Raw genomic sequence first — 15447 nt, forward strand, 5'->3', positions numbered from 1 at the left:
GGTAGTGGGTGATGTGAAGGACAGGCAAGTAAGTGTGGTGGCATGGAGGAGCCCAGCCTGCCTCCACACCCCCACGCCCCACTGCGGCACCTGTTGCAGAGCCTGGTTCACTAACTCTGGTTTATTATCAACAAAACAGCCTGGGGGAGAAGCCAGCACTCATGGAAGGAGGGCACTATGGATAGGGGGTATCTGGGGTCTGTGTGGGACATGGGTCAGTGCTTCCAGAACAGCTCTGGCCACCGTTGGGGCCTGGGTCTTCAGAGGCAGAGACAGGGTCTGGGCAGCTGCTGGAGGTCAGAGGGCTTGCCAAGGAGTTAGAGCTCAGCTCGCCCTGGCTCATCTGCAGCAGGCCAGCGAGGGCAATCATCTCTGCCTCGCTCAGCCAGGTGGAAGAGCAGGCCTGGGATGAGGAGGAGTGCACAGAGGGGGACATGATGGCAGGTGGGAGCAGCAGCTTCCGAGAGCCCATTGCCTGAGAAAACAGGAAGGGAAGTTTGTCCTCTCATGCCTTGCATGGAGAGGAAAGGGAAGCCTGGAGGGAGGCTCCCTCTTACCTGCTGAGGGGGCTTGGACAGGTACAAGGGAATACGCTGCCCACAGGCGAGCAGAGGGTCCAAGAGAAAGACATCTTCATAGTTTGTCACCGGGAGCCCTGAGGAGGAGAGCCTGCTAGCTTGGTGGCCTCGGCCTCCCATCCTAGCCCTCACTGTAGCTGCTGCCCCAGAAATATCCCAGCTAAGCGGAGGGGCCAAGGAAAGTACCTGTATCCTTGGACACTTGCTCTTCTTCTGGATGCCCTGGGGTAGGGATCCTGCCCCAGACATCATACATAGGCCAGGAAGGATGACACAGTGTCCTGCCGGACAAGGATACGCCTGACCCACAGCTGACCCCCTGCGGAGAACAGGAAGTGACTGAGCTCGTCTTTTATGGCATCTCTGCTACCTGGAGATAGAGTCACAGATCCCCAACTCACCACCAGCTGAGGTCTCGCGTTAGCCTCGTGACCGGGATCCAAAAGCGGCAGTGGGGTCATCCTTGAGGGGGTGACCTGGGAGGTCACCTGGGAAGAAAGAGGTACTACGAAGGATAGAGACAAGATTAGAACAGGTTCTGACTCTCTGGGGCCTTGTGGGTAAAACCAGCAAGGCCTGGTCCCTACCTGAGGCTTCCGTGGTCGTGGTCGGCTCCGTAACCAGATGACTGGAGGCCAGCGGCAGCTTTCTTCCGGTCCCAGATGGGCTGAGGGCCTGGGGCTGCGGGCTATGTGAAGGGAAGGACATGCTCTTCCACTTCCCAGCGCTGACCTGGGTCAGCCACAGAGCCAGCAACCCAATTCCAGCACCGACCTCGGGGATTTTCTGTTTTGGAAAGCGCCCGCACCGCCTCCTAGCGGCCCGCACCAGGCCCTCACCTGTCCTGCACGGGCGCTCCTGGCTCTTCCGTGGTTTCCTCTCCAGAGCTCCATTCCCCGCCGTGGTCACTGCCCGTGGAGAGGCCTGACTCCTCTGTGGCCTCCTCCCGGCCTGAGCCCCATGGCCCAAGCCAGGGCAACATTCTGTGCCTGGTGGAGCGCCGGGCAATACCCACCACTGTGCCCGCGTGTGGTCCTGACTACATAGGCGCCCAAGTCTTAGCTACCTCAGAGGTGTCGCCACGACGCCTGCGCGCCAGTTTCTACAGCCACGTGGTGTGCTCCCGCCAGCTTCTCAAGGGCTCCCCCTGGCGGTAGAGCCACGGGGCACTTGCGCCCTTACTGCCCAGCACGGAAACATCACCAACATCACGGTCTACCCTGGGACCCACCGAGAGGACCCAGATCCCCAAGAAGCTCGCACACTCACAGACAGGCACACACCTGAGGGCCAGCCTACAGGCCTTTGGGCTTTTCTTTATTGTGTTTGACACAACACTCTTCACCCTGACCAGGGGCTGCACTCGAAGCAGTCGAAGGGCAGGGGGATATGCAAGCCCAGTGCTACACACAGGGCCGTGGTCACCAAGTCCTTGTTAATAGGCAGGGCCCAGGTGTCATCTGTTCCCAGGTCAGGTCCAGTGGGTGCTGGGGCCAAAAGCCCCAACCTCTACCCCTACGACTGCTCCAGAAGGGCGTGAAGGACAGCAGCAATCTGAGGGAGGCCCCTTCCAGGGGCCCCCTCTTCTTCCAGGATGTGGTGGGGCTGGCACAGGGACTCCTGGGGGGAAGGGCCCAGGTTAAGTTTTCCTCTGGCATTCCCCAAGCAAGGTTGGCGGGGTTGGGGTGGGGGTGGGGGCGGCTCCTGGTAGACAGTGCCCCATGCCTGGAGGCAAATGACACATGGAAGCAACACAGAAGGCTCAGGGGCAGGAGGGATCTGTCATTTCCAAAGGGAAATGCTGTACAGGCAGACTGACAAACATGGAGCCCAGGCAGGACAAGGCCTGGCTGCAGCAGGAGCTCACATAAGCACACACGGAAGAAACGGTCTATACAGTTTATACACAGAGCCAAGGCCCATAATGGGCCCACATCCCCTACAAATATAGAATTCTCTCTACAAAATAGAGATAATTTAGCTCCCCCATAGTAGCCAATAGGGGGAGGGAGGAGAGAAGGGAAACAGCCAAGGTCTGTCATCCCTCTGGGGACAGAGGGCTAAGGGAGGACAGGAAGGCACCCTCAGTGGAGGAGAGGGCTGCTGTGGGCATAGAGTGGGGCTTCTGAGGTCAGTGTTTGTGGGGTCACTAGTGTCTTTGGTAGGGCTGAAGGCACCACCGGTGGGAACATGGTTGAACAGGACTTATAAATAGAAGGCGGGGAAGGAAGGGGCAACGTGGGTCCTAGGAGCCCAGGAGCCGAGTGTAGACGACATAGAGCAGCAGCATGGAGGCCACGTAGAAGAGGAGGAAGCCACCCAGACCAGAGGAGGGCTGGGCTGGGAGAGGGGCCTTGCCCCCCACCAGGATCACAGCCTCCAGTATGGTCCGCAGTCCCTGGGTGGTGCCCCGGAGGAGATCCGAGGGCGAGCACAGGTCAGCCTGGGAAGGGAGGGCAGGGCAGATGGACAAGGACAAATCACAGATGTTAGCAGCATCAAGCCACAGACCTTCCCACCCTTCCCTCACAAACCAGGACCACAGCCAGAGCGGTACCAACATGCAGACATGCAGGACAGGGAGGCAGGAGAGCAGGGCAGGAGCTGTGAGGGGTGGGCCCAGGACGCATGCTCTCTGTAGAATTAGATACCCCTGTGGATGGAGCTCTGCCCCTCAGCTGAGCCCTAGACACCAACATCTCCCAGAGCAAAGAGCAGGCCCCATACCTCAGGCACACCCATTTTTCGACAGGCTTCTAAGAAACTCTCCACGTTCTTCCGAGACTTGAGGGCACTGAGCTTTGGCTGGAGGTGGAGGAGGAGGAAGAGAGTTTGCTCAGGCAGTCACACACCTGTCCCATCCCCTCTTCCTCCTCCCAGCTCCCACTGACCACAGCAGGTGAGGGCACATGAATGAACGGTACAGAGCGAGGCCGCAGCTGGTTGGCCAGCTGGCAGAGGATGACCCCATTGGCTAGAGCCTCTGCCAGGTCCTCAGGCAGGGGCTGCTGCAGCCGTGACTCAAGGACCTGGAGGCAGAGATAGGAGGAGCAGGTAGGGTCAGCAGGGAGCTCACTCCATCCCTTCCCCTCCTTATTGACAGTTCTAGGTCAAGAAAGAAGAGTCCTGAGGAAAGAAAGGGGAAGGAGGTGCAGGCTGGGTCAGGCCTCTGCCTATACAGATCTCACTCCGCTCACCTGGCGAAGTTGGGAAATCAGTTCCTTCTCGTCTACAATCTGAGGAAATGGCCGAGATCTCAAACCAGACTCCGGAGAGGAAGGGCCTAGGAGGGAAAGGAGGACACGGATAGTTTTGCTTCACGGATAAACTTTGGAGCCAGCTTTCAACAGTCTTGTATCAATACCACCTCCTGCCTGTAGATTCTCCATGAAAAGGGACAATACCCTGAGAGACACAAGTCCCAAGAGACAGGGGTCCTGAGGTTAGTGCCAGAAGGACAAAGACTCACCTGAGCCACTCTGAGAAGATGAACGGAAGAGGAAGCTGTTTGGTCTCTGAATGGAGCCCAGTGGCCTGGGAACAGGAGCTGTCACTGGAGGGGAAAGCCAGGGACAGGCAAGAGAGACATCCCCTCAGTGACCCACTCTTCCTTCAGGCCTCTATGTCCCAAGCACCCCCAAGCCACCATCTAGAACACTGTCCTACCTGGTCCAGATGATGGAATGGAGTCCTGGGAGATGAGGGATGGTGTGGGAACTCCCTGCCCCCCTGAAACTCCCAGCTGGGTAGCACTGGACTTCGGTGGGCCACTGAAGGAAAAGAAGGGGCTCAGAGAAGGCCATGAGGAAGGCGTAGGGAAATGGATCTCAGGAGGACACGTACTTGGAGGTGGCCTGCGTGGATGAGGCCGAAGCACCCGCAGCTCTGATCCCCCGCTTCAGGACACTGGAAGAAGCAGACAGGCATGAGCTCTGCAGTCAGGCCACCACACATTCAGAAGAACAGAGCCCAGAGAAGTTTGCATCTGCCTGCTGTGCAGCAGCCCGAGGCCCTCACCTGTCCCTCCTGGGGGATCCCCATCCCCCACTCTGTTGCTGCTGCTGCCGCCGCTCCCGCTCCTGCCACAACTGCAAAGTGTCTGGACGCCGCCTCTCCTCCCCTGCAGGCTCCTCCCGCCTGGCAGAAGACAGGGCAAGAGAGACCTTTGTCAGGTGAAGGGGAGGTCTCTGGGCTGTTGAGCACGGAGCAGACATGTGAGCTTGGGGGTTGGAATACCTGCTGCTCCACGTCCTCTCCACATCTGCTATGGGGCTTAATTCAGCAGGCAGCTGCTCCTGAAGAGAGACCAGCAGAGGCTGAAGGAGGCTGGTCCCCCAGTTTGCGGTGACTTCCTTATTCAGTGCCCTTCCCCTGGCCAAGGGACGTAACTGGGTCCTCACCTCAGCTGCACTTCGCTCTTCATCCTCCCCGGGAACATGGCTGTCGATAAAGTCAATCTGCTCCATGTCTCCATCGCCTGCAAGGCAAGGGCACGTCAGTGAGCAAGCAGGAGGGGGCTTCCAGGCCCACACTCACCCCTCACCCTCCTGGGCAGATTCCCTTGCCCACCAGAGCCATCTTCCCTCTGTTGTCTAGGCCCCCGGGGTTCCCGGGCCAGCTCTGAGATCCGGAATGACAGCTCTGAGAAATCATCTGTGGACTTGAAGGCAGAGAGGCAGAGATGGGACATGGGCTCTGCAGGGCTGAGGACCACATGGGTTCAGGCCTGCAGAGTCTCAGTCTGGGGTCAGGTAGAGAGCCAGCCTTTTGGGGATAGTAGGGAGGAGGAGTCCCAGCCATGACCTCTTACTGGGAGGTATCTCTTAAAAGGTATTAGGTACAGGGTCCCCAGTACCAAGACCCTCCCAGTGATGACATTCCCAAATGTCCTTACAAAGGAGGTCCTTACGTCATTTCCTGACCACCTCTTGCTGCCGCTATCAACGCTATGGAAGCCTGAGTCTAGGCCACCATCATATCGACGTCCCGGAAATAAGTCTTCTGCAGGGCTGGAGCAGCAGGGAGACCTCATCAGCTCCAGGCTGGCAGCACCCTACCCTCCCACTAGAATCCAGGAGTAGTCTCTGGTCCCAAGAAGGGGATTCCTTCCCCTTATCAAGGGCCTTACCAAGGACTAAAACTTGGGGGCCGGGAAGGGACCAGGTCCCCAAGGGCAGCTCCTCGCCGTCCAGCCTCCATCGTTAAGTACTTGAAGATGTGAAGCTTCCCCTTCAGACAGATCTGTGGAGAGGCACTGCATAAGAATGAGGTGGCTCCCCAGGCCTTGCTGGGCCCTCCTACGCTAACAACATCACTGTCCTCAAGTTCACCCACGCTGCACTTTACCTGGGCAGGTGGACTCTGGAGGGGGTTGCTATCCAGCAGAATGACCTGCAGGTGCCTGAGGCGGCAGAAGGAGACCGGGATGCGGGAGACACGGTTACAGGAGAAATCCAGGCGGACCAGAGGAAGGTCCCCCAGCTCTAGGGTTGGACAAGGGGAGAGTTAGGAGAAGCCCAGGCCAAGGTCTTGAGTTCTCTCCCTTGCCCTTGACTCTGACCAGCCAGTCACTCCATCACAGCCCCCACCCTGGCTGGCTCAGCTCATTTCCCAGAAATGACTTGCTCCTCTCCACACTCCGATCTGAGCCGAGCCCTGGCTACTTCAGCTCAGCCCTATGCATCCTCCTCCCCTGCCTGCCCCCATTGAAATCCACAGCGCATTCTTCACTAAGCAGCACAAGACACAAACCAACTGGTGATTACTGCACAAAAGCCTCCCATGCCACATAGCCACGACTGCGGACATTGGGTGGGTACAGTGTGCAGGAGGGCACACAGTTCAAAGTCAGCCTCAGCTATATAACAGCTTAAGGCCATCCTAAGCTACATGAGAGCCTGTCCCCAAAACCCACAATCAATCAATCAATCAATCAATCAATCAATCAATCAGGAAGCTGTTTCCCAATCCCATGTCTTCTATGAATCTTCCACACACCTCAGGGTCTTGGGATTCACTGTTCCTTGGTAAGCAAGAAGCAATGTGCCTGGATCTTTTAGGCTCCAGGAAGAACTCCCTGTATTTATGCCTCTATTACTATGACTAAATTTCAGGTGGCAGATAATCACCAAATCCCTGAAAATGGTGTTCAGAGGTTGGATCTACAGGAGGTAGCTGGGTCATGGGTCTGTCTCTACGAATGGAACAGGCTAGTCCATGGATGGATTCCTAGATTAATAGACCATCAGGAAGCGGCCTTCTCTCTGGCACTTTTGAACCGTGCTGCCCTGTGATGCCCTTGACACTCACAGACATGTGCTACCTGCACAGAGAGGTGTGTAGGTGTTTAAACAAATCCTGTGACTTGGTCCTCAAGCCCCAGTGCTGGCTCACACAGCACCAGCACTCAGGACTGAAACACAAGGAGCACACAAGTCAAAGGCCAGCCTGGGCTTCGGAGAGACCCTGTCTCAAAAGACAGACAAAGAGGAATGCTGGTATACAGCTCAGCTTATAGAATGCTGATCTGCAACGCATAAAGCTCTATCGGTCTGGTCCTCAGTACTGCAGAGACTAGGCACAGCGGTGCATGCCTGGAATCCCACCACTCAGGAGGTAAAGGCAGGAGAAGCAGGGTTCAAGTCCATTCTTGGCCAGCCTAAACTACAAGAGACCATCTCTCGGGCTGGAGAGATGGCTCGGAGGCTAAGAGCATTGCCTGCTCTTCCAAAGGTCCTGAGTTCAATTCCCAGCAACCACATGGGGGCTGACAACCATCTATAATGGGGTCTGGTGCCCTCTTCTGGTCTGCAGGCATACATACAGACAGAATATTGTATACATAATAAATAAATAAATATTTAAAAAAAAGAGAGACCATCTCTCAAAGAACAAAATAAAAACAAAATTCCTACTGGGTGGAGTGGCGCATGCCTTTAATCCCAGCACTTGGGAGGCAGAGGCAGGCGGATCTCTGTGAGCTCCAGGCCAGCCTGGTTTACAGAGTGAATTCCAGGACAGCCAGGGCTAGATAGTGAAACCCTGTCTCAACAAAACAAAACAAAATCACTTAGATTCAGTTATTTTCTTCTAGTAACAGAAAATTAATGAAGACACTTAATGGACTTGGAAAGCAGAGGGCAGAGGCAAAAATGGGGAGAAGGAGGCAGGGAAAATGAGTGCCCATTACTCTTGTTCTTCACAACCAAATATGCACCCTTCCTGTTTGTCCTTCTAACTGCATCCATGCTACATCACGTTCCCACTGCCTCCACGCTTTGACTCTGGTGCTCCTCTGCCAGGAGCTATGTCTGAGCTTCTGGGGGATGTCAGTCACTTCCCAGGCTCCACCCTGCTGCCCCCTCTCACCCTCTGGGCTCCCAAGCCTCCATCTTTTGCAGTTCCCTATGAATGTGTGTCTCTCGTCCATGAAGCCACTAAACCTTTGAGGGCTGGTCTCAGATCTCAGTCACATCTATTGGGGGGGAGGCCCCCTCACCTGAAACGCAGGAAGCACACACCCCAAAACAATGCTGGCTGAGCACAAGAAGATATGCCTGCTTCCCAACAGAGACTATCAAGTGTCGGTACATCATAATTACCCCACTGAACAGGGCTGCTTAGACTCTCACGTCAGTACCCCCGCCCCCCGACCCGCAATCCAGAGTCCTTGTGAGGAGATTCAGAGCATCACCTGGCTAGTGTTTTGAGAGCTCTTACTGGGGTGAGGTGGGTGTTGGGTGGGCCTTAAGGTCCATTCCAACTTTAGGATTCTACAGCTGACTGACTTCCCTCCCACCCTTCTTTCCTAGCCTGCTCCCACATAAAAACAAAACTAGGAATCCACGCCTTCCCAGTCTCAGAACGTTGCCATGGTCAAGAGCAAATACCACTGTTTACTGTTTGCTTTAGATACTGAATATCACTGAGCAACAAGGCAAGGTCATTTTAAACAATTTCTTCTTGCCTGTGACTTCTCCAAGGTAGCAGCATTATTTCAAATTCAGTGTTTGTGCCCCTCCATTTCATATGTTGAAATCATAACCTTCAAAGTAATCGATACTAGGAAGTGGGGCCTCTGGGTGGCCATTCAGGTCGAGAGGATTAGTGTCCTTATAAAATAGAGCCCAGAGACCCCAGGAGCTCTCTCCGCTCTCTGTGAGATGAGGAGAAGGGTTGTAATCCACAGAGGGCCCTAATACCACCTGACCACATGGCAACCTGATCTAAATGTGAGAACGCTATGGCCGTCTGGTCAGAAGCCCCCATCTACAGATTTCTGGTACAGCAGCCTCGCTGGTGAAGGCACACACAAGCTCATCCATCCTCTGGGCTTCATCTTCCTTACGGTCAGAAGCCCCCATCTATGAATCTCCCGTACAGCAGCCTCGCTGGTGAAGGCATACACACAAGCTCATCCATCCTCTGGGCTTCATCTTCCTTACCATCGGGCAGGGTACTGAGCTGGTTCCTCCGAACATTGAGATCCCGCAGGGAACGGAGGCTGCACAGCTCCACGGGAAGGGACTGCAGCTCATTGCTGCTCACGTCCTAGGTCAGAGAAGGCACTATAAGCCCAGAATCAGCAGAAGTGCTCTGCTATTTCTCTCTGGCTACTTGCCTTTAGTCCAAGTCTTTTTTCCCAAGGGTGCTTCCTACCTTTCTCTAGTTACCCCCCAGAAGTCCCCGGAGCCTGGCTCAATAGTCCCTCTTCTGGCCCGTGCCCTTTATTCTCACAAGCTGCCGCAGGCTTCCTAAGGTGCTGATGTCTGGAGGCAGGGCTCCTAGCTTGTTGTTGCTGACAATAAGTACTCGAAGGGGCAGCTGGCAGATGTAGGGTGGCAAAGATGACAGCTGGTTCCGGCTGTGAAAGGGAGAAAGGCAGCAGCCTCACTCCTCAGACAGGGCACCCCAGCACTGGGCCTGCTCTGGGGAACCAGGCGCACTGCTCAGGGCCATAGCACTAGTCTCTGAGGCCTACAGAATAAGTTCCCACTACCTGAGGTTGAGGTAGGTGAGGGCTGTGAGATTCCCCAAGGCTGGGTTCAGGCATCTCAGGCAATTGTGGTAGAGGCTCAGACCTTCCAGGGACACCAGCTGGCATGCTGCCTCGGGCACCTCGGGAAACCGGTTCCGAGACAAGTCTAAGGAAAGTAAGGGTCAGGAAAGAGCTACGGAAAGAGTCAGCCTTGCACAAAGAGACTGAATGTCCCCTGAACCAGCTACCCAGCTCCCATTCCTCCGCTGACTGAAAGAATCAAGCCCACAGGGCTGAAGAGATAGCTAAGTGGATAAAGTGCCCGCTGCACATGAGTGAGGACCTGCGTTCGAGCCCCCAGAACCCATGGCTAAAAAGCCGAGTGTGGTAGTGTTCACTTGCAATCCCACCACCGGGGAGTCATGGCTCAGTGGCTCCCTGGTGCTCACTGGCCAGCTGACCAGCTGACCAGAGAGCCTAACTGATTCAAGGGACCAGATCAATGAACAGGCTCTGCCTCAAACAAGCAGTGGGTGGCACCAGAACAGCTGAGACTGACCCCTAGCCTCCACAGGTGTGTGCACACATAGACATACGATCATATACGTGGGCTCCCTGGGGAGAAAAGTCTTCTACACACTGAAGCACATACAAGCACAACCAGAAAGGCAAAGAGAAGGCCAGACATGGGAGGCTATGGACAGACCATAAACATCACCTTTAAATTTACAAATGAAGTTCCATGTGGCAGCTCACGCCTGTAACTCCAACAGAGTGCTGAGAGAAGAGAATGCAGAGCTCAGGACTAGACAGCTAGACTTGACTCTGCCGCCCCACACACTCCAAAACTAAGACAAATGTTGAGCTCTCCCAGCAGTGTGGCAGTGCTCTATAGCGCTGTGCTGCTCATGTTCCGAGATGTCAGGAGAGGTGAAAGGTCAAAGGAGGGGATTATATTCATGAGAAAACAGTCTGAGGGATGAAGAGAAGGCTTCATGAGGGAGCACAGTCACTACACAAGCGTGAGGACCTGAGTTCAGATCCCAGCACGTGTGTAAAGAGCTGGGCACGGGTATGTACTGTGACCTCAGTGCCGAGGATAGGATGGGGTCAGAAGAAATGAACTGGGCTTGTGGGCTGCCAGCCTAGCTCAAGATTCAGTGAGAGATGCTGTCTCAAGACAATCAGGTGGAGAGTGAGGGAACAGCACACCCGACATCCTCTGCAGGCCTCCATACACACGATGAACTTACTCTCCCTCTCCCCACCAAAAAAAGAGCCTGGTCAGGGCTGGCTGTGACTCAATGGGTTTGGTACACAAAAGAGAAGTTGAAAACAGCAGTAAGATGATAGGCAGGAAAGGTCAGGGCAGGAATCCTCTGGGAGAACCACAGGGAAGTCCTTCCTCCCAGCTTCAACCTGTTTTCCACACAGGGATGAAATCAAGGACAAGATATATCCTGGCTCTAGGGATTAAGTAAGGCCCTAACACTTGGCTAGTTTTCCATCAGCCTCCACCCCCAAAGGATTATGAACGTCTAAGTTCAGGAAGTCTAGGAGGGAAAGGAAGCGGGCTAAGCTGGGCTGGGAACCAGGTTCTCAGAGTCCTCGAGGTTTTTCCCATTTGGGGTTCCTTTGTCCCCAGGCTGGCTGTCCTATTCCAACCCCAGCAGTCTTCCTCTGCTTCCTCTCTGACCTAGACCTCAGGTCAGCATCTTTGCATTTACCTTGAGCAGAGAGTGAAGGTGAGGACAGAGGAGGGGCCTTTACCCTCTTCTCTCAGAGAGTGGCTCATGGCAGTGCCAGAGGCACTGTGGTTCCTTCTAGTGTAGAGTTGCAGACCAGACCCCTAGAAGCCTGTGTTTCTGTTTGTTCTGTTCAGCATGCCTTGGGAGGTGTCTGGGCCTTTTAGGGGAAATCCTAGGCAAGAGATGTTGTGAGCTTCTTTAAGGGCCCTCCTTCAGAAGGGGATAAAAGCTAAGAGAAGGGGAAGCTGGGGAATATTCCCCAAGGAAACGCATCTTGTGACAGGAAATGGAGCAGAAACAATCCATTGGGTTGTGGCTTGTAGGATCTGTTTCCCAGGGGATATTAGCCTGATGCCCTACAAACTGCTCTCTTCCTCACCCCAACCCTAGTGAACACAGACAGAGCTAGTGTGGGAAAAATGGTTCGGGAGAGGGTAGAAGGCTTGTATCGGGTCCTCCACTCATGTCTGACACCTGCCTGTTTCCTTTGTGCCCACAAATGTATAAGTGAGGGGGGCAGGGGGTGTGCCTGTATTCATGGGAGTGGAGGCCACGCTGAGATGGGGTAAGGACCTGTAGAGGGGCAGAAGTCAGGGGCGGAAGGAGCCCAGGCTGGAGGAGGCAGGGCTCAGGGGCACAGGATGTGGTCTGTGGGAGAATGATCTACACTTCTCCTTTGCTAGAAGTTGCCCTCCCCCAACCCGACCCAGCTCTCTACTAGTAGGCCAAGGGAACACCGCCCTTGGGTGTTCGGGGCGTCCACAGAGGGAACACACAGGGGCACAACAAGCAGGAGAAGGTCCAGAATAATCCAGCAGCACAATGCTGAAGCACTTGGTCTGCTCTGGAGAGCAAGGGATGTGGAGGACAGGGCACCAGGCAACTCTGGGCTTCTGTCACACACACACACAACACACGCCTGCCCCAGTTAGGAGTACCCAGCTTGGAGAGAGGAGACAGAGGACAGCTGGACATAATGGAACCCACCTGCCTAGAACCTGGGCTCCGAAGAGACTGAAGAAGGCAGAGGGGGGCTTTCAGGAGGCTGGGAATTCCCCACTTTACCACACAATTGAACCTGTACCCAGGGGAGCCCTAGCTGCACCCTCAGTCGGAATGCTGGAGGAGGAGGCTGGGCAAGGGCAGGAGCTGGGAGGGGCTACGAGTGCTTGGTAGTTTTCCCCCAAGAGTCCACTCACTGAGACAGAGCCCTGAGGAAGTAAAGAAAAACATTTGGTCTTTGTCAAAAAACAAGCAAGGGGGGAGGGGAAAGGGAACAGACGGCCAGTGTCACACAGCTGCTGAGGTCAATCTGGAGCTTGGGGGTTGGGGGGACCTGGGAGGGGTAAGAACGGCTCGTGGGGCTCACCCATTCCCAGGACTCATTCAGCTGTATAGGGGGAAAGAATTAAAACACAGTCAGATTTAAACTTTTTCTCTCCAGGGCTGAAAGGGGAGAGTGTGCCCCGTCAGGCGGGGTGACCGCAGGTGGGCAGGCACCTGCTGCAGCAATGTGCTCTTTGATCCAGTCCGACATCCCCTGCCGCCCCGGAGATGAGAGGAGCAGGAGAAGGGGCCCTCGCACTCCAGCCCAGACTGGGGTGGGGCTCCCGGAATGCAGTCCTGTGTTCTGATCCCCGCCCTCAGCTGCCAGCCCAAGTTCATAGGCTGCCTCCTAAAGCAGCTGAAGCCTGACTCACCTGTCATAGTACAGTCCCCCAGGGCCTGGCCAGCAACAGACACAGGGTAGAGGGTACATGATTAGAGGAATCCCAAACATACACACAGCAGGGCGGAGGGGGCATGATTACAGGGATCCTAAGGGCGGGGACTGGAAGGAGCGTCTCCAGGAGGTCAGCACTCCTAACTAAAAGATCCAATTTCCTTCCTTTCTGCAAACTGCCTCAAGTTCCTCCCCTAAGGGAAAAGCAGAACCTGAAATGGTAATTCTAGGGTTCCTATGAGGTCACAGGCTCCACAGTGACCTCACAGAGGCAGGAAAAAGATAAAGGGGACAAGGATAATGGATGGAAAGTTAAGTGCGGGAGATTCACTTCTTTCACACAGTCGGGCTCGGGTGGACGGCGGGGAGGGTCTGGGACTTGTGGAGACTACGGTAAAGCAGGAAAAACATAGGGTTGTTAGGGGCGACCTTTGGGAAAGAGATAATTTGGGGCTGCTGGAATCGAGGTGGAGGAGTGTGGAAAGAGTTGGAAACGACCAGAAGGAGGCAAAATGCAGTGATTATTGAGATTATCAATGGGGGGCTTGCTTTAGGGGTCGATCAGGTTTAGGATTGCAGAAGCCAACCAGGTGAGGGGCGGGGCCCCACTACAGGTGCGCAGTATGCAAATAAAGGGGAAAGTCACAGAGAGCTCGGCCAAAAGTGTTGTGTGCAAGCTTGAAGCGAACTCATTGTCCAGTGGTTCTTACAGCGGGGAGGGGAGGTCGCAGGCTCGATGCCAATCCCGAGGGGCGAGCCCTCAAGACTGCCAGGTGAAGGGGGTGGGCCTGATTCGAACGCGAGGCGGGGCTATGCAAATGAGGGTCGCGGTCCCGTGAGGGTCCCCTCCTCTCTCACTTTCTCTCTTTGGGCACCAGCGCAACTCACCAGCCTGGGTGATGTCTGACAGGTCGTAACTGCGGGCCGCGCCCCGGGGGAAGTGCTTCAAACGCCGGTTGGACAAGTTCAGGGTCCCGGTGGCCACAGCCTCCTCTAGGGCTCGTTCTGCGCTGCGGCTCCCGGGTAGACCAGGAGACTCTGGCGCGGGGACTGAAGCTGCAGCTTCCTCACCCCCGGCGGCGAGTGGGCCCGCTACCGCCGCCGCCATCCGCTCCCGGCGGCTCCCGCTGCCTGACTGACGGCACCGGCCGGCCCTCCTCGCCCCTCCCCCACCTCGGAGCCGCCGTAGTCGCCTCTGGAGGGCGGAGACGACGGTCCGGGACCCCGCGGACCAATCATGAGCCAGAGACGCGTTAGAAATGCCCAATCAGGAAGCGCCAAGGGGGTGGAGCTTCTCAACTCTAGACGCCATTGAGGGATGGGAGGGGTAAGAGCGGAGCACTCGCCAACGGCCGCGGCTTCTGGCTGGCCCGCCCCGCGCGGCGACATCCAATCACAGCCCTTGAGGCTAGAGATGGAGCCAATGAGGCCCACCCAGGAGGCGGGGACAACAGCTCTCAACTTTTAAGAGATTAAAGACTCAGCGACCACAAGCCTGAGAGTCAGGCCCTCTTTCAAAGAAGCCCAATTGCAAGCTAGATCCACGTGAGTGACTGTCAAGACGACCAATTAGAACCTGGAAAGGACACCTGTCCCGGCCTCTTCTCTGAAAGACGGCTCTGTCTACCAATAGCATAGGCGAGGAGATGGCCCTTTCACTAGACAGCAGGCGAGGGAGCTAGAATCTTTGCGACCCAGGTACGGACCGTGAGCGCGGCGGGCTAACAATGCAGTGTTAGAGCCGAGTCCTAGCTGAGCATGCTGGGGAGCCAGCCGGCGTCCGGGAAGTGAAGAAGGGAGAGGGATGCCCCGGGCCAGCGCGCAGGCAGGCCGTCTCAACCCAAGGGACCATTTCCGGCTCTGCAGGCTGAGTCCCAGCCGGGGACTCTTGGGTTGACCGGTGAGGGGGTTTCCAGCCCAGACAGGGAAGGTCGCCAGACCTGGCAGCTCCACCAGAGTGGATGCCCAGACCAAAACTTAGAGACAACGAAAGATCTCATGATCTTCCAGAACAAAATCGTTGTTTTTGTTTGCTTTCTTGCTTTTTAGAGACGGTTTCTCTGTGTAGCCCTGGCTGTCCTGAAGATCTGTAGACCAGGCTGGCCTCGAACTCACTAAGAGACTAAAGGTGTACACTACCACTGTCCAGCACACAAGGAAGAAACTGAGGTCGAGCCCTCCACGTGAGACTCTTTCCCCCACTTTCACAATAAATTTTTTCTGTTGGAAACCTTTTTTTTTTTTTTTTTTTTTTTTTGAGAGACAGGGTTTCTCTGTAGCTTTGGAGCCTGTCCTGGAGACCAGGCTGGCCTCGAACTCACAGAGATCCGCCTGCCTCTGCCTCCCGAGTGCTGGGATTAAAGGTGTGCGCCACCACCGCCTGACTTGTTGGAAACCTCTTATTTGAAGCCGGGTGTAGTG

The 15447-nt window shown here is 55.5% G+C and overlaps 2 protein-coding genes across 4 annotated transcripts; both read right to left on the reverse strand.

Annotated features, from left to right (window-relative positions):
• Window positions 1-134: 134 nt before the first annotated feature.
• On the reverse strand, window positions 135-1639 carry Sap25 (Sin3A associated protein 25). 2 transcript variants are annotated; one of them, XM_057764797.1, is made up of 6 exons: window positions 1418-1560; window positions 1166-1266; window positions 980-1083; window positions 765-897; window positions 558-655; window positions 135-475 (listed from the first exon to the last, which is right to left on the reverse strand). In XM_057764797.1, exons 1-6 carry the CDS (start codon window positions 1558-1560, stop codon window positions 176-178), a joined length of 879 nt encoding a protein of 292 aa, XP_057620780.1. In that variant the 3' UTR covers window positions 135-175. The 2 variants fall into 2 exon arrangements, with proteins under 2 accessions (XP_057620780.1, XP_057620782.1); XM_057764799.1 differs by having other exon boundaries at window positions 1166-1639.
• Lrch4 (leucine rich repeats and calponin homology domain containing 4) lies at window positions 1610-14169 on the reverse strand. 2 transcript variants are annotated; one of them, XM_057764796.1, is made up of 18 exons: window positions 13915-14169; window positions 9577-9721; window positions 9315-9441; window positions 9023-9128; window positions 5925-6061; window positions 5707-5819; window positions 5488-5587; window positions 5148-5238; window positions 4979-5055; window positions 4815-4873; window positions 4596-4715; window positions 4422-4484; window positions 4245-4348; window positions 4048-4131; window positions 3776-3861; window positions 3470-3607; window positions 3306-3383; window positions 1610-2198 (listed from the first exon to the last, which is right to left on the reverse strand). In XM_057764796.1, the coding sequence occupies exons 1-18, from the start codon at window positions 14132-14134 to the stop codon at window positions 2094-2096; spliced, it is 1953 nt and encodes a 650-aa protein (XP_057620779.1). In that variant the 5' UTR covers window positions 14135-14169; the 3' UTR covers window positions 1610-2093. The 2 variants fall into 2 exon arrangements, with proteins under 2 accessions (XP_057620779.1, XP_057620778.1); XM_057764795.1 differs by having other exon boundaries at window positions 2061-3021.
• Between the last annotated feature and the right edge of the window lie 1278 nt (window positions 14170-15447).

The sequence above is a fragment of the Chionomys nivalis genome, chromosome 3 (genome assembly GCF_950005125.1).
Source record: "Chionomys nivalis chromosome 3, mChiNiv1.1, whole genome shotgun sequence".
Lineage (NCBI taxonomy): Eukaryota > Metazoa > Chordata > Mammalia > Rodentia > Cricetidae > Chionomys > Chionomys nivalis.